The sequence below is a fragment of the Lepeophtheirus salmonis genome, chromosome 14 (assembly GCF_016086655.4).
Source record: "Lepeophtheirus salmonis chromosome 14, UVic_Lsal_1.4, whole genome shotgun sequence".
Taxonomy (NCBI): Eukaryota; Metazoa; Arthropoda; class Copepoda; order Siphonostomatoida; family Caligidae; genus Lepeophtheirus; species Lepeophtheirus salmonis.
In genome coordinates, this window is record NC_052144.2 from 22,935,136 (window position 1) to 22,954,827 (window position 19,692).

General features: G+C 32.1%; 1 protein-coding gene and 1 long non-coding RNA gene across 3 annotated transcripts in view; both read right to left on the minus strand.

Moving 5' to 3' along the window:
- The window catches only part of mtgo (miles to go), a 93,957-nt gene extending 76,826 nt beyond the window's left edge, over window positions 1-17,131 (minus strand). The window contains exon 1 of one of the 2 annotated variants that reach the window (XM_040725274.2): window positions 16,057-17,131. In XM_040725274.2, coding sequence (XP_040581208.1) covers window positions 16,057-16,576 — 520 coding nt within the window. In that variant the 5' untranslated portion in view covers window positions 16,577-17,131. Of the gene's footprint in view, window positions 1-11,414; window positions 11,625-16,056 lie in introns of those variants that run through there. The other variant, XM_071893243.1, reaches the window with a different exon arrangement.
- The window catches only part of LOC121129107 (uncharacterized), a 229,063-nt gene that overhangs the window by 183,526 nt on the left and 25,845 nt on the right, over window positions 1-19,692 (minus strand). The window lies entirely within an intron of this gene.

Sequence of the window (19,692 nt, forward strand, 5' to 3'; positions counted from 1 at the left end):
TTTTATAAATGTAGTAAAGTTTGGGAGATAAATTGAGATTACAGAAAATATGAGAGGAACATACTCCCGTCCTCCCTACCAACTGCACCAATGAAACAAACAAATGACTTCCGGTCCCCCACAGGTAGGTAAGAGGCCTCCTCCGAACAGAAGAAACTTAATATACTACGTACATACATTCTCAAAATTATATCCTGTTTTACCTTTTAACTAGATCCTACATTTAACTCTACATAACGAGATAAGTATTGAAATTTCCATTCATCTTTAAAAAGAAAAATCTAAATACCTACAAATATATATGAATGATTTACGAATGTACTATTATTAATGTTGTAAATGGGCCATATTGTAATAAATATTTGTACAGGAGCAGCAAATGATTTCATTTTAATGGACCATTCTGAAGAATAAGGAATTAAGTGAAGTGATATTTTCAGGATATTTTATGTATGTAATTCAATTGGTTTATATACTACATACTACATATGCCTAAAATTATACATACAGTGAGTAAGTCATAAATATCGTAAGTATTTTAATGGATTCCTATTTTAACTTAGAGTTCATCCACTCAAATAGAATAGAAGTCAGATACTACATCTAAAAAATCAATCACAAAATTATTACATTAAAAATATTTTGTCAAATAACTATCCAAACAAAATAAAGATAAAAATAACATCTAAATACAAAAGTAAGTTTCAAGTTATACAAAAGACTCCTTCATCTTCTTACCCTGCTCTAAGAAAATCATACGGATGGAAGTTAAATTTCACAGCAGTACCATCTCACACCTCCAAGAAAAGTCTAACATTCGGTTCTGACAACTTCAATAAATTATACGACAAAAGGTTTGGTCCCCTTCATCCCTAAGAGCCTCAACCCCTTTAAAAACTATTTTTGTGGCTTAATCGAGAAGATGTATCGGGTGGTCTATTGATATCTGAACACTTATTAGTTCAATAATTAATTAATGTTGGATTTTTGAAATTAATTCATGTTTCGATATATTAAAGCATATACAATTACTTACAAAAAAAAAACTTGAACTCTCTAGCTTACGTACAAGTCGAGAAAATGACACTTGAACTTTATCGAAGAATATCCATTTGAGAAAGTCCGAAATGTTTAGAAGAAGAAGGGCTTTGTCAAAAAAGCCCAAATAGACCCATAGCTGTTAAAGAAATCAGTTCAGGCCAATCCCTTCAAGTCCATAAGGGCCGAAGCAAGAAATCTTGGGATTTTTATATCAGACATTCCAGAGAGTTCTCAAAAAAGTGAGTGGAAAGAGCCTTTTGAGGGTGGAGATGCCACTTTTGACACCAGCAATGAAAGAAACCCATCTCTTCAGTTACAAGACTATCTTGAATGAGTCTTTTGAGTTCTTTTGGACTATTTTTAACACATTTGGCCCCTCTACAGTCCTGATGCTAACCCCTTCGACTACACCTTTTGGGTACAAGTCAAGGACAAGGCCTGCAGTGTCTGTCATCTAAACACAGGTAGCCAGCACTTGGATGCCAGGACAGAGGACTATATCCACAGCGGATGTCATGCCTTCTGCCATCATTACCGCTAAGGGTGTCTACATTAATGATTAAGGGAGCACAGAAACACATCTATTGATATTATTAATGTTGCTGAAATTCTATTGTTAGTTAATAAATTATAGCTTGTTGAAATATAAAATTCAAAGTGTTCAGATTTTAATGGACCACTCGGTATATATGAAATATTGTACTACGTATGCATATATTATCTTAACAAATATCATGTATGGAGAAACACAACATTAGTATATCAAATAATGATGATATTTTAGGGCGACACAGGAACCAAATCTATGTATGTGAATAAGTAATGTGCCCTCAAATAGGATTTAAAAAAGAATGCTGCTAAAAATAAGAATAATGAAGAATTTTATATCCGGTTCGTAAAGGTGTACAAAAAGTAAATACGTATTTTATAACTATATTTTTCTATTACGCAAGTGTCCTCCTTGACATTCTAATAAAAAATAATAACAAATACATTATAAGCAGAGAGGGAATGCAAGTCCTATATACATATATATGTATACTTGTAAAAAAAAACAATCTGTCATTCCAGTAAAATAATAATAAATTCGTGTACGAAAGAGAAACTGACTAAGTAAAGTTACGCATATTGAATCAAAAATCGTCAATAATCAGGCTGCAGGGCCTCTAGCACACACTCCCCAATTAAGGAATTTTGAAATTGTTTAAAAAAAAAATTAATTCTTTTGTTAATTGGTGTGGATTTTTGAAACTTTTAACCAAAAAATTTAAATTTTGGTGAACAGTTTAGATTTTTGAATTTTTCCAGAAAATTAATATATATATTTTTTTTTTTTTCAAGAAAATTAATTTTTAGTGAATAGTTGTGGATTTTTGAAAAGCTCCAAAAACCAAGCCCAAAAGTTATATATATATGTATATAACAGGTCAATTGAAAAGTCCCCGGCCTACCATAGTAAAACACATTTTTTGGCAAAATTTAGTTTTTTTTCTTCAACATAATTCCCTTCAAGGGTGATACACTGATTATAGCGATCCTCCAACTTTTCGATAGAACTTTTGTAGTACGATTTGTCCTTTGCTTCAAAATAGTCCTCAGTTTCGGCTATCACCTTTTCATTCGACGAAAACTTCTTCCCACCGAGCATTCTTTTGAGATCTGAGAATAGGAAATAGTCGCTGGGGGCCAGATCTGGAGAATACGGTGGATGAGGAAGCAATTCGAAGCCAATTCATGGATTTTACCATCGTTTTCACTTACTTGTGACAAGGTGCATTGTCTTGGTAAAGCAGCACTTTCTTTTTCTTCCAATACGGCCGTTTTTCGGCAATTTCGGCTTTCAAGCGATACAATAACACTATGTAATAGTCGCTGTTGATGAAACTTCCTTTTTCAAGGTAATCGATGAAAATTATTCCATGTGCATTCCAAAATACAGACGCCATAACCTTGCCAGCTGACTGTTGCATTTTCCCACGCTTTGGAGCGGGTTCATCTTGTGCAGTCCACTCGGATGACTGTCGATTGGACTTCGCAGTAAAATGATGGAGCCATGTTTCATCCATTGTCACATATCGATGCAAAAACTCGTGTTTATTACGCTTGATCCCCTTCAAACATTGCTCCGAAACATCAACTCGTCGTTGTTTTCGTTTAAAAGTGAGCTCGCTCAACACCCATTTTACACAGAACTTTGTCCTACCCAAATATTCGTGTATCATATGATGTACACGTTCAGTTGATATCTTTAGAGTGTCTGCTATTTCATTCAATTTACGGTCATTCATAATCATTTTGGTGATTTTTTTAATGTTTTCGTAGGTAACAACCTCTTTTAGGCGTCCACTGCGTTCACCGTCTTCGGTGCTCATTCCCCCACTTCTAAACTTAGCATACCAATCCTTGATGGTTGATTTTCCTGGGGAAGTGTCCGGAAACTCGGCATCAAGCCAAGTTTTTGCTTCAACTGTATTTTTTCCCTTCAAAAAGCAATATTTTATTAACAAACGAAATTCCTTTTTATCAATTTTTTCACAATAACAAAAGTTCCTTAACTCAAAATGCTATAATTCAAAAACTAGTGATCCGACAGCTTTCAAATGTTTACATGCATCTTTTGATGGTTAGGGCTAACTAAATAATATTTATTTTTTTAAATTCTAGTAGCGCCATCAATATGTTAGACCTAATACTTCTCCATTGACCAAATATATGTATATAATTCTCCGATAATTAAATATATACACACATCGATATATATTTTTATGTCCCACACATTGGGAAGGCTGTCTTAATCATACACTATAAATCATGAATTTTACACATATCATTATGTACCGTGTACAAGTTGGGAGAATCTGGATCATACCAGTTGCAATTCTCATAAAGTTTGATTTGATTATACATACTGGTTGGAGACGAGTAGTGGTGCACAACTTTGGCGCGCTATAACTTTGTTACTAATTGTCACAGAAAGTTCAAATTTCGCGAGAGGTTCCATGAAACTTTAATTCATGTTGCGTAGAATATTTTTTTCTTATTAAGATATTTGACCATGGAGCTTTTGCGCGAAAAAAAGAAATACGGTGCAGATTTTGGCTGGAAAGGAAAACAAGAGCATCGCAAGGACATTTGGAGTACACAGAAACAATGCTTGTTGAATCAAAAAGAGGCTGGACGAAATGCAGCCTAATTTTAAGGAACTTCCACACCCTGGACAGTCTCACACAGTAAAAACAACTTCAAAAATTGCTGAAATGGAACACTCAATTCAAGCCAAGCCTTCTACAAATGCACACAAGCTTGCTCAAGACCATGAGGTGTTACCTAAGACAATGAGGAACTTGAGGCAACCTATGGTCAGCTGTATCTCTCCAAGAAGCTGGGCTCTGAGGAGTTTTGGTAGAAAGAGCTTTGGCCTCTGTCTTCACCAAACCTGAACCCCCTTGATTTCAGCATTTGAGGCAAAATTGAGAGGGTTGTCTATGCTAAATATCCTGCAAATTTAGATACTCTAAATACCAAGGTTCTGAACAGCCTGGCCCAATATGTCTACCAGCTTTTTCAAGAAGACCTGTACTGCTTTCAGAACAAGAATTTACAGTTGCATTGTAGCCAAAGGCTTAGTTTTTTAAGATATAAATCATCCTTAAGGTGTCCTTAATAACCACCAAAAAACTTGATGTTGTACAATTCATTTGCGGCCTGTGCAGCAATTTCAATGTTGTGCGTCTGGCGTGCACCAGCTACTTGTCCCCACTCGGTATATAACAAGTTATTTTAGATACCAATGGTTAATTTGCTAGTATTATATCATTTTGAACTATAGAAATTACTACATACCTAGAAATATGGACACTTGAACTGCATACCCAATGTCCCATAAAGGGCTGGAAGAACTGTATCCCTCCTCCCCCCCAAAAAAAAAAAATCCAAAATTTAAAAAAATTTAATTTTCAGTGAACAGCTACGATTTTTTTTTCAAAAAAAATAATATTTGAAATTTTTCCATTTTTCTAGGTTATAAGTTGTAACTTGTATGAAATCCCAACTCGACCATAACATGTATAGATGTATTCAACTAAGTTGTCCTCCCTATCTCTCTATTCATACAGTACTAACATACCGGGTGCGAAGAAAAAATCTTTACACTTCGTTTTTGCTACATAAATCAAGGCTTTTGTGAATGCAGTAAAATGGTTCCTGTCAAATACTAAAAATAAACAAAAAAATACTAGATCTTCCTAAGTGTTTTAGAGGCCGAGAAAATACCATCTGAACATAACCAATGAATTTCGGTCCGTGCATTTAACCACATTGGCAAGAAACCAACGGAGATTGCATTATTCGCATAGGCAACCAACTACCCGGACATCTTAATAAAGTTCTAGATTAAAAGTGTAAAAGTTTTTTTCCCCACACCCGCTATATATATATATATATCAATTTCCTCTTTGCATAGTAGAACAAGTTACAGATGAAACACTATTATTTCATTGTCTGAACTATATCAGACATGTGTTGGAAACTGTAAATATTTCCATATACTATATATTTGAGAAAATAAAGATGACGAGAGAATTATTGAGGGGATAAAAAAAAAATAGCTCAATCAAATAAGACGGAGGAAAATAAGGAAATAAACAATTTATATTTACAGGGTGCGGCGAAAAAATCTTCATACTTTCAATCTAGAAATTTATCCAGATGTATTTCAGCAAACAGTTGTAATAGAGAATGTTAATAAAAATAACTAATATGATGTCTTGGCTCCCCTAATCATCGATATTGGGAGCAATGATGGTTTCTAGGTGGCCACGGAAGGTCATGCACTCATTAAAGACGTAGTCCTCAGACATGGCATCGCATTGCTGGTTGACGGTGTCCTTGATGTTGTTGATATTTGGGCGATGGGACGATATAGGCCTTGGACTCAATATGCACCCAAAAAAGTGAAGTCTAATGGGTTGGCATCTGGTGAGTAAAGGGGAAAAAAAAAAATTGGCCAGAAAGGCAAGTTGTCCTCCAACAACTTCTGGGACTTTTTTTCAAATCTCTGTTGGTTTCTTGCCAGCGTCCAAAAGTGCGCGGACCGAAATTCGTTGGTCACATTCACAGGGCATTTTTTCTGCTTCTAAGATACTTAAGATATTGTTGTTGTTTTTTTTTAGTATTTGACCGGAAAATTTTTATCGCATACACAAAAACCTTGATTTATTTAGCAAAAACGTATCCATTATTAGATTTTAAAAAATTCTAATTTTATTCTTTCAAATAGTAGGTATACTACAAAATACTGATTAACGGTGCGAAAAAAAATTGCAAGAGTCGTGCGTGGAAGTATATAAGTGTTTAGGGGATCCCCTTAGAAATGCTGGATTTTCATTACTTAAATGCGGGAAATCAATTTGACGTGAGTTATATTGAATGTAGATAAATTCTTTATCTGTAACCCAATTTTAAAAAAATTACTTCGTTTAATCACACCATTCACTGGAAAATAAGTCACCTAAAGATAGCCTTCAAAATTACAGATGGGGTATAATGGATCAAATAATAAGTATATTGGACATAAATATATATTTATTTATCTAGTCTTATGAAAAATTTCTAACCAATCCGTCGATGCAATGTACATAAATTTCAACCTCACATTAACACCTTCAATCTTTATTACTGCGCAATACGAAAGAACGTTGTCTTATTTTTATTTCAATTGCAAGTATTTATAAGCAACAGCTTTTGCAAAATACTGTACTCTGTAATTCTTAAAAATTTCATTCAATTCTCTTGATGTTTAAGAAAGTTGTGGTGTTTTATTGAAAAATCCTATTATATCACAGATTTTTGTGTAGTTTGTAACATAATCAGTAGGAAAAATAGGCGGGAAATTTCGATAATAAATTGGTCATAACTTCCTTAATATTGAAATTACAGACATTATTTTGGTATTAAAATGTCATTATTTGAAATAGTCAACCAATAAGAGGAAATACATAACAAAATTTAGGTCCATCCATTAAAAATGAAAGTCTATTCAGTAGTGCAGGCAATATATTTGAGCCAACCAGGAATATATTCACTCCTGAGTACAGTGATGAACTAGATTTTTAAATGATTTTAATTTCAAATTATTTACAACTAATTAAGAATAATTATGATTGATATAATGATGTATTTTCTTATCCAGCCCAAATTAATAAAAAGTTGAACATTAAAAAAAGTAAATCGTTTTGTTATTCGTAATTATTTCTTTAATACATTAAAATATCAGGAATCTGAATTGTTCATAAAGATGGTATGGGAATCTGAATCGGCTGAAATCTTGTTATCAACACATCTCTAGATAATATACATATTATCTAAAATGATTATTTTTCATAAGAATTGAAAGAAAGTGACCCATAGAGAAAATCCCTAACATCACAAAATAACAAGTAACAGTAACAATCAGTAAATCACAAACATTATGTAGAATTATCATATACATAGTATATCTATAAATGATTAATTATAAATGTATTAAAATTGTCGTATAACTGATGTAATTCTTGCTTATAGAGCGTTTTTATGCGACGTCACAATTTGACGTCGTCCATTTTGGTCCATTTTGATTTGTTCAACTATGAAACCCATATCTACCCAACCTACTATACATAGTAGTTTATGTTTTTGACGTTGAGGACAACTATATACGCAAAATAACTTTTTTTCTTTTGTCTAAAGATGCATGTCAACACTATCTTAGCCAGATTGGACTAAAAAAATTGCTATTAGGTATTAATCATATCCTTTTTCGACATTCTTTGGTCGTGCTGGGAATTTTCATAATGGCCTCTAAGAAAAAGTAAGGATAAATCCCACGATTTTTTTAATATTTTTAATCATGTTAATTTGATCATATTTAGTTATCCTAAAAAATTATTCATTATTCTCAATTTTATAGCTAAATTATTTTGAACTACTAAATGTAGTATTTTGTGTAGAAGAAGAGTACACACCTTTTAGAATGATTTTTCCCCCTTTTGAACAATTTTGTCTAAATTAGACATCTTATTTTAAAAACACAAGTTGGTCATAAATTGAGTAAACGAATAAATATATATTATACATGCTGAAGGTTTAAGGATTTTTTTTTTTTTTTGGTTGACATCCTAGAGGAAGGAACAGAAGAAGGAGATTGAATTTTTATAATTCCTCCTAATAATAATAATCTTAAATCGGATTGCAATACAGCGGATGATGATAATGGATATTTAACTGATAATTTAAGTAGACGTCATCTTCAAAGTAAAGAGGAATATATATTGAAAAATCATAAAAGTTAGTGATAGAGATGAACAAAATCCGAAGGACCCTGAAACATCCAAAGTTAATACAAAAAAGGGTTAAATCTCTAAATTATTATGGGGAAATAATGCCAATTTCTATCAGCCGTTGAGCAAGTCCAATTAAACACTGAACACGATTTGAAATCAATATATCAGAATTAAGTCCTTTTGAAATATTCAATTTTTTCATGGGTGACACTTTTATTAATACAATAGTCTCATAACATATGAGAATTGCAAATCACAGAAGCGATGGACCAAAATAGAAATAATTGTAGAATTCAAATTCGATCAAAGAAGTGGTGGTGCTCAATTTTTACGTGGATGGTGGATCTAAGCATTCAAAATACCTGGCTTTGCCATAAAAAAAGAAAACATTTGACAACTTGAGCTTAGAAGAATTATTTCCTGAAAATTAATCACGCAAGCTCCTCCCATAGATTCCATTGGTCGATGTAGACTACTAAAGTATTCCAACACCAAAATAAAATTTGAAAATATAGGTCATTTTGTTGAACCACTTGGGAAACAAGGATGGAAATATGGACGACAAGACTGCAAATCAATGTCTTCACAAAAATATTGCAAATACAATGTCCCATTATGTATCAAATGCTTCAAAAAATACAAGACCAACAATTTATTTAAATATGTAATATGTTTACAGGATAAAAAACTCTTTCAATTATGGTGCAATTTATGAAGTCAGTGAAAATGGTCTATAAGCAAATTGTAAAAGTTTAACCAAAAAAATGAGATGCATATTATTTAATAAATATGTTACAGTCCTTGTGGTGAGAATAATTCAATAATTGAATGTTCCTTAGATGGTCGATGGTGTATTTTTTTTTTTACTTTTTAATGAAAATTACGGATTGATACATCATAAAGTACAAATTCCCAAAAGATGTTATTACTCGTAAATACATAATCAATACGTACTTTTATTAGAACAAATTGAAATAATTAGTAATAGAATAACTGATGCAGTAATTAAATAAAGATTATAAGACGAAGAAATCCGCTTATAAAGTTACTCAAAATACATCAAGAATATACCAAATATGTTAAACACATAAATAAAAAATTATAATATTTATAGAGAATGCTTTGCATTGTCTATAAATAGGGGTGAATGCCTCACAAAACATACACATATCCATGAATACTAATATACTTGACCTCTTAAATATAAAACAACATCAAGCCTAATGACAGCTATTTTGTTTAGTTTTGTGCTAGTTATTAAATGGGGATTCGTATGGCAGAAGAGTTCTTGCTACATCATACACGAATATCTATCCATCTACAAGTGTGTATATGACATAGTAATAGAAATAAAATACATTATGATGATATGAAGAAGTAATTGATGACGTCAAAAAGAAGAAACAGTAGACCAAAAATTTGAATTGTAATAGTTAAGCATGTTAAAGGATTTAAAATATTTTTATTTCTTTATATGTTTATTGTAATAATCATAATTTATTACCATAATTTTGAAATAATTATGTTTTTGAAACAAATTATTTAATGAAGTATACTAATATTTATTCCAATTTTTACGTTTAAATATAATTTTATTTAGTTTTACAAAATATCAATGATGGATTTGCGAGAATACTCTGACTATAATTCAATTAAAGAATAAATAACTATTGATTCTTAAATTGAATAAGGTTCGTGAGTCCCTTGAATCCTCTCACTTTCACGTTTTCCCAAAGGATATAATTTTATGCATGCATAACATTTTGAAATGGATTTAGCTGGTGTGAATATATAGCTTGATTTAGGAGATGAATCTAAGACATGATCATTAATAGATTGAAATACATTATTATTTTTCTTAAAACCGAAATTTTTTTTGCATAAAAATTGTTGGAGAGTATAGGAGGAAATACAATCTTTTTGATTTTTTTTGTAAATTATCTTTTTTTTCTCGTCTGCTGTCGCGACGTCAAATAATTTCCATTGCTATTACTCAGAATCATTACTCTATGTATTTTATCTCTATGGTATATGATTATCATTCGACGACAACAAACAATGTGGGAAGGAGATAAAAAATGCTTGATTTTGTTTAATATTATGTAGAAGAAAGAAAAGGTTGGAAAATGCCTGAACTAGATTAAGTATATGTATACTGCTTTTGTGTTCTCTAGACCTTGGTAAGGACATCCATTGTATGGAGAATTACAACTAATAATAATAATGTACGGATAATGAACTTTTTAAACATAATACTGACTGAGCAGTATAGATAATGATGTGCATACATAGACGATGAGAGCTCACACAATCACACATTAATTCTAAGGAATAGTTCTATTAAGCATTAAAAATGATTAATAATATAATATAATATATATAAATATAGTATTAAAGCATATTCTTAATCTTTTCGTTAACTATCAAATTTCACTGCGAAATTATAACAATAGCAGTAAAACATAACGATTCCTTCTCCCCTTCTCCTTCTATCGTCGGCTTGAATAAGTCGTTAATCAAGAAATAAAATGATGAACAAAGAATGCTTAAGTCCTTGAAGAGACTAATAATTTGTACATAAGTATAAGTTATACTTCGAAGGAATTGAAAAAAGTAACATTTGCATGTACAAATATGCAATCTATGTAGATCCCGCCAAAAAGATTTCACAACTTTGTATGACTCCTCTTCTTTTTCAACAATTCTTCCATATAAATATTATTACTGCTTAAAATAGGCCTACCATTACGTTGGCGCGCGCCTTCATTCTGAAGGAAAAAAACCCACCTTTTAACGGTTCACAAACAGAATATGATATAAAAAAAGAATTACAAATAAATTCCAGGTAAAGAGAGAGAAAGAGAGACATCTTGGAATTTAACTCTAAGGAATGTCACCCCTCCCCCCTCATCTCTTTTAGAGAATACTCTTGTTACATATTTTATTTGGAAGAAAGAACTTGTTAACATCAGTTTAGGTATTACACACAGATAATATATATATATATATGTATCCTGCCACGAATAATGTGTATTTATTAAGAAAATATCTTACACTTAACGATCATTTAGTAGTAGTAGTGTTGAAAAAAAGTATGTGCAATTATTGGAGGTAAATACAGACTCCTGTTCCAAGCCTCTTCCTTAGAGGAGTTGTGAAAAACACCACCAATTAAAGAATGATGATGGACTAAGTATTAATAATAATAAGATGTACTTTTAAGCCACAGTTCACTATAGAACAACTACTGAAAGACTGCCGCCATCTTATATACATGATGTTTAAAACATACACACACACACCAGAAAAGGGGGAGGGAAGGCCGAAATTCCTTCTTTTTCTTCAACTCCCCCTTTTTATGTTATTCATGTAATAATAGAAAAATGATTACATACAACACACATATTTTGACGCAAAAACGAGCGCGTTATCTTTTAGGCCTTTAAAGCCGGCGACACTTATTCTCTGCTATTACAGCATCATTCATCACATTTGCGGTATAAGAGGAAGTAATATATGAATATAAACAAATCACAACATGAATAGAAGAGGAGTAGGAGAAGGACTAGGTAAATCTCCGACATTTCTCCCATAGCTGCTATTCGGATAATATCTACTTCTATACTCAGGGACGTCCACAAGGTGTGGGCTGGATGAATTTTTTCTCTATACTAGAAAGTTTAATATTATAATGTCGTTGTTTTTTTCAAAAAATTTAATATTTGAAATTTGATTTAATTTTTCAAATTTAGCTCTAAGAAATTTAATATTTGAAATTTGATTTAATTTTTCAAATTTAGCTCTAAGAAATTTAATATTTGAAATTTGATTTAATTTTTCAAATTTAGCTCTAAGAAATTTAATATTTGATTTTTTTTAAAGCGAGCGGCGAAAATCATGTTTTTGTTAATGCAGTAAAATTGTTCTGTTAATATACAAAAATAAAATAAACGAAAATGCCATCTGAACGTGACCAACAAATTTCGGTCCGCGCATTTTTGGACGCTGCCACGAAACCAACAGAGATTGCAAAGCAGTTGGAGATCCAGACCAATTACCTGGACATGAACGTGGAGTCCCAGCAGGATGGTGTCCCTGCACACGTCCAAAAAGGCACAGAAGTGTTTGAAGGACAACTTGGTTTTCTGGCCAAAGAAAATGTGGCCCCCCTACTCACCAGATGCCAACCCATTGGACTTCACTTTTTTGGGTGCTTGTTGAGTCCAATGGCTGCACTGTCCGTCACTTAAATATTAACAATCTCAAGGACATTGTCAACTAGCACTGAGATGCCATGTCTGAGGACTACATCTGTAATGGGTGCAAGACCTTCCCTTGCCGCCTGGAATCTATCATTGCTGTCAAGGGGGTCTACATCGATGATTAGAGTAGCCAAGACATCATATTAGTTATTTTTATTGTATTCATATACCCTATTACAAGTGGTGCTAAAATACATCTTGATTAAGTTCTAGATTGAAAGTGTTAAGATCTTTTCGCCGCATCCAGTAAATATAATTTTTGATTCTTTTTTTTTCTTCAAACATTTAATTTTTTTGTAAACACCTGTGGATTTTTGAAAAAATTTCTGAACACTTGTGGATTTTTGAGTTTTTTTATTCCAAAAACCAAGTCGTGTTCATCTCAAATGTTTTCTAGAAATTCAAGAGTCAAAAATACAATCCGAATTTCCCCTAACAAAAACAAAAGAATCCTAAAATATGTAATTCAATTACAAACACCGTTGAGAGAAAGAATGAATAAATGTGTGTATGAGAGAGATATAAAAATTTAAGATACATACAATATGCTCCTATTGATGCACATCTGACATCTATGTATACTCATAAGAAACAGCAACAGCCTTTCTCCCTCTCTACCATTGAGCTATTGTCCCCCTCTCAAATAACCAACCATCAGGACTTATTGTTACACAGCCTCATAATTACTATATAAATAATTCGATATTAAAATCCCTAGTATATGTGGTACCTACTAGTGTCGTACCAAAATGATCATATTTAGTATTTTTTTACAAGCTTTTTATTGTTTTGAGAATAATGATCGAAAAATTATCAAAAAATCATGAAATATTAAAGAAATTTGTAAATACCTACAGGATGAGGACTCAAAAATTAGAATCCTTTTCAAGGCCGTCTAGCCTCAGTTCTAAAAGATTTACAATTTTTTACTTGGTATCATTCGAAAGAAATCACAAAAAGCTAAAATTTGATGATTGTTTTGTTTTTGTGCAATCAAAAATGTCCGAGCAACAAGCAAAACAGCAGAGGATGTGGGATCTCCTCCGCGCACTAGACAAGAAGATCTTCACAGTGGACGCTGTTCTGAATAGGAAAAATGATCGCTCCTTAGCTGAATCAAGAGCTCAGGTTAAAGGAACCTTCAGGACCAAATATCCAGCTCAGGTCATTGTCCTTGGCGTCGTGGCGTCCAATGGTAGCATGGTGCCTCCCTAATTATTCAAGGCCAAAAAGAAAGTCAACACAGACGTCTACTACAAGGTCCTCAGGTACTATGTCTTGCCATGGTTGAATAGCACGTTTCCCAGGGATAACTGTGTTTATGCAAAACGGCACCCGGCACACACGTCCAAGAAAGTGCAGCATTTATGCAGGGAGAACATGGCTACCTTAGTCCTTATCCGATGTGAGCCCCCTGAAGTTCACTGTTTTGTGTACCTTAGAGGGCGAGACGAGAAAGACTTCTCACCCGAATGTCGATGCTCTGAAGTCCGTGATCACGGAAAAATGTAACAACTAGTCCTTGTACTTCATCAAGGCCAGTTGTGCTTCTGTTCGTCTCCGTATTAAAGCCATTATTAAGAATGGAGGGGGCATATTGAAAAAATAGTGTATAATTTTTTTGAATTACCAACTTTTGCTTCAAAAGTTTGCCATAAAAATGGCTGAAATAAAAATATGTGGATGTGAAAACGGGTATTAAGATTTTCACATTTTTGAGTCCTACCCTCTACATTAAATTATATCAACTATAAGGGTCAAAAATATGAGGCAAGAGTGAGGGAGGAAATTGGTTAAGTAGGTATTTCAAAACTTTTTTTTTTCTTCTTATTTATAAAAATGTGGATTATATTTTTCTCTGATAAATTTAATCGGTCGAGTAACTCCTACATGATAGGTACATAATATGTACTACAAAGCCAAAATATTATTTATATTCATTTAGGGAAGATGAGTTCATCCTTTCAATTAGAAAATGCGCGATAATGATTCACTAAATGTAGATCGTACATATTATTCTCATATTTGAATGGATTAACCTCAGCTCAATAATAGCAAGATGAATAAAAAGCAGCAAAAAGTGAATTAATTCTTCCATATAACAAATTATAATTTAATAATGAATAAATAAGAATAACGCATCTGGCTTCTTGTTCTACATAAAAACAAGTTATAATATGTTTCCCTTCATCTAAATTTAAAACTATCCGTGTTACGGAAAAGAAAATCAAGTCAAGCTAGCAGCAAGATGAGTGAGTTATAGGGGAAACGATAATCTTGACAAACAACTTCGAATCTAAATGTTTACACTTCAATCAATTAATGACATCATCATCAGTAGCAAGTAATTAAAATACATATATGTAATATATATAGAGAAAATTCACGTCCTTAAGTGTAGCAAGCTGCAAAGAGTTCCTTTGTTTAAACGCTAACTAACTCTACACTACATAAAAGAATCGTAATCTTATATCCATAAATCAATAACTTTATACAGACTAAGTTTGAAAGGATTAATTATTTAGCGTACATCATACTCTTAGAGATTTGAAGGTCTTAAATGGTAAATGGAAATCTAAACTTCTACAGTTTTTATTTTACTCAACTTGAATAAATACATTCAAAGAGAAATAAATTAAAAACGCATTCTTCAGTAGTAATGAACTAAATAGCAATAACCCCAGCAGATAATGAAGTTTTCCGGAATTCAAAAAGCAGCAACACTTAATATATTAACAGACGGATTTATGTATGTATGATGGCATTTTATTCTATTCATTTTTTCCGGATCAAACTTTTTATACAATATGTTGGAAAAAGTGAACTTATAGGGGAAAAAAATGCTTTTTAGACATTTGGATTCGTAAATTAATTTTGATGCCTCTAAATGATTTAGAAAGAAAGAAAAACACTACGAATTCAAATGATCGGAATTATTATGACACATCAATGATAGTTAATAATTCAATTATATAAAAATTAACAAACGGACGATGAATTATTATATCCTTTTTGTCTCACAGTGAACAATTCCATTAAATTATAAAAATGAATTTGTAACATGAACACCACTTTTATCGAATAAGAAATTTTTCTTATTGCGTCGTTTCTACATACATTACTAATATTCTTGTAAGTCATTTACAATTTGAACAAAATTACTGGATTTATAAGAGTTTTAACTAAAGGGAATTGATTGTTATACATAAACATACATATATGTAGTAGATTTGAGAGATTATAAGGGTGACAAAACAAAGCAGGGAAGGGATGTTAATGATAGTCCAACTTGAACGACATACACGGATAAATAACAGCATATTTCTATTAGTAATGATCCTAGTAGTAATATATTTATAGGGGAAAAGTGCTGAGTGTTTTAGAACAGGTAGTTTCTACTGATGAAGAGCTAAGTGGCCATTAAAAATCCTTACCTGATATGACGCGTAATTGTCCATCACCCAATTCGAGGCTCACCATTTCTCCTTGATTTATGTGGTAATTAACGACATGTTGTGCCTGATTAGGGCCTGTTTGTGCCTGTGGATTGTCTTGTGAGTGATATGCAATAGCATCTGAGGGCCCATGGGGCGAGGGCGTAAATCGTGCTTCATAATTGGCGCCGCCTCCGCCGGCGCCACTCCAGTCTTCCGTGTAAGGAATTTCGTGGATATGATGGTGGTGGTGGTGGTGATGATGATGTGGGAGGTGGAAGGGAGGAGGACCAACGTGAAGAGGAGGGCTCTTCCTATATCCAGATCCGGGCACAAGACCAATGCGATAATTACTCCCGTTCGAAGACACACTCGAAGTGGAGCCAGGCGAATATCTTTGACAAGAGGAACTCGACTGCAGTAACTCACTCTTTCCACTCACTTCCACTCCACAGCTCTGAGATACGGATGGAGTTCCAGGGCTCACAAGAATGCTCGAGGAATTGGAGTCCACGACCATGGAATTTCTAAGCAAGGAGTCTTTTCTTCTCTTCTAGTCTTCCTCTTTCAAACTTTACTACGACTCTTTAGTCTGGGATAGCCTTACATGTGAATTAATATCAATAGTCACTTGACGATATCCTCATATCTTGGGAAATCACTCCATAACTCATCACAAGAAATGATCCAACGACTCTCTCAACTCCTTCTTCAAACACTTGACACACACAAACAAACACACAAACACACGCACAAACTGACGTAGCAGCAGTACCCTTCAAATACCGAACAAACGCACAACCTCTCACAACCTTCAATCCCTTTCTGCCATCAAGTTGGAAAAGGCTACTTTGGCAACACTTTCTTCTCTGCAAAATACAACTTCTTACAGCCTAGGCAAAAGGAAAACACATTTTCTCTTCTTCTATTCACAGCTTTGCTTCTTCACTTCTGCTAGCTATAGAAGCTCTCTTTTTTTCTTCTTATTATTATCAATATCCATACTCCACATTTTTACTCTAATCCTGACGCGTTAAATACGTACACTCTTCAACAATTGACACGTCCTTATCCTGAAGCTTTTAACCAAGTAGCGAAAAGAGGGCCCACGTGATCAATAGCTCAAAAATGTATTGTTTAAAATTTCCTTTTTTTTGTACACTAGAGGCACTTGTTATTATTTGGTAGGAATGGGAAATATTTACCCAAGTCTGGTTTTTTCCCGTAAAGGAAGAAGTTTGGATTTTTAAGAATGATTCAGTAAATATTTCTGTTATTTTTATAATATATATATAAATTGGAAAAAAATATATAGTGAGCAAAAATGTCTCAACTATCATTTGACAAAAAATATTATGCATAAGATCAACCATAATATCCCTGATCACTGATTTATGTGATGGGTATGAGCAAATCTTTAATTTGCATCAAGGTAAATTAATTGATTTGTCAATAAATTAATAAAAAGATATTTTTCTTTTTTTTATATTAAATAAATAATTGTTGTTTATCGATTTGCTACAATATTTACTTCATTTCTGATGGTATTTAATATTGGTAATATAATATTTTTAAATTTTTCATGTGAACAATAAACTCCTGTGTAGTCTGCAATAGTAATAAGTTTAGTGATTTTATTAACAACACTTTTTGTTTTTTAACACACATTGTATGTGTACAATATTTGCAATGATAGTCATACTTTTCAATTTAAAAAGTAGTATAACTTGCTAAATAACACAAAAAAATATCATCATGATTAGATAGTCAAGTGCTATTTATAATTTTAATGTAAATTGTGGAATAAAATCATATTTCCCTAAATTTTAGTTTTGATTGAAATAAAAATTTTTAAAATCTAATACCTCAGCCAGAAGGGATGAATCACCATAATGATAATAATTACTTGATTTAACATCCTTCATAAATTAACTTAAATATATTAACCCTATAATATATTCAAACTCCTTATAAGTAGCCAAAGGATTACCATGCTAAATACATCTTCAAAACAGTCGATGAGAAATGAACAGTCATTCAAAAACTTAAACCTGTTTAAAGCAAAATTTATTTATAGGTCAACTATAGATATTGTTGCTATGATTGATTTAGTTTGAGTTGCTTTCCAACTGATACTATAATTAGTACTGAAAATAACTTTTAACTTTTTAATTATATTTATAAATATCATAAGAAATCCAATAGCTTTTTCATATTTTTAAAACAAAGGATTTTTGAAAATCTGCTATACAATTTGAAAAAAACTTAAAGAAATAGTATTTGATCTTCCCTTTCTGAGGTAACAATCTCCTCCGGTTAAATATTATGATTAGAAAGAAAAATATTATGGACGTCTCTGGTCAACTAAGTAAACTTTAGTCCTTGTCTATAAACCAACAACATTTCATTAAATTATATGAGTGACTAAATACATTTTTGGACATGTTAACATGTTGTTTTCCTGCCATAAATTTAGTTCGAAAAATATTAGAAAAATTAAATAGCTATTCTCAAAAAATTAAAAAATTTTGGAACAAAAATCTGAAAAATTAAATTAAACAACCTAGTAAGAAGAAAAAAATCCTAAATGGGGGGGCTACATCTTAATTCATGTATATGAGAAAAATAAATTTTAGTCTAACTTTTCGGACTCTGGAAAACAAAATCTGGGCAAACCCACAAAAATTATAGTATAAAAGAACTTGACGTTTTTGTGACCTTGGATCCTTTAAATGCCCTTAAATCTGTACTTAGTAATCTTAAAATGTTATATAACAATTGCTTTAAGCATAAAAAGACTTTAAGGATTACGACATTTACAATTTTTTTATTATTTCTTTGGAAATAGATTTAAAAAATACACATATATCGATAAAAAAGTAATTTGGGGCATAGGTGTGGGGGTAGGCCGATTTTTTTTTTTCCAGAGTCCTTAAAAGATCCTTTTGGGCTAAAATTGAATTGTATTTTAACATCCGCCCCCACCCCTTTCCTTTTATTCAGCAGCGTCTGCAGAGGGGAGTCTGAATTTGTGATTTTATGATTTATTTTATTAAAAAAATGTTAGTAGGGAAAAAAATCTAAAAAAAGGCTATTGGTTGTTTTTTTTAAACCTACACCCTCCACCCTCCCCCGAAAAAATTTTTGTATATATATTTATATAATATTGCGGACGCTTCTTAATTAATCTAATATAACATCATGACAGCTAAGTTGCCCTCCTCACAACATTTTTTAAATTGTCAAGATTATCATGTTGATTTTCGGTGTATTTTAGCATACCGGAATATTTTCTGCATATCTAATTATAACTAATGGCTTCGTCTGTCTATATATTAGTAATATATAGATTGGGCATATGTAATTATAAATATAGCAGTATAATATTACTTTCTCTCTGAAACAAATATATTGTAGGTTACTATCTAACAATTTTTTTCAAATTTACACTTGTCTGGATTTCGATCATTTTCCCATTCCGAAGGTTAATAGAAATACAAGGTTATACCATGGTTAATAGAAATAGAAGCTAATTTTAATCTAGCCAATCAACGTTCAAAACATAGATTTGGAGAAAATAAGCAAACAAATCGACAGCTAACAACAATTTACAATATAACAAGGTTAATATAAATA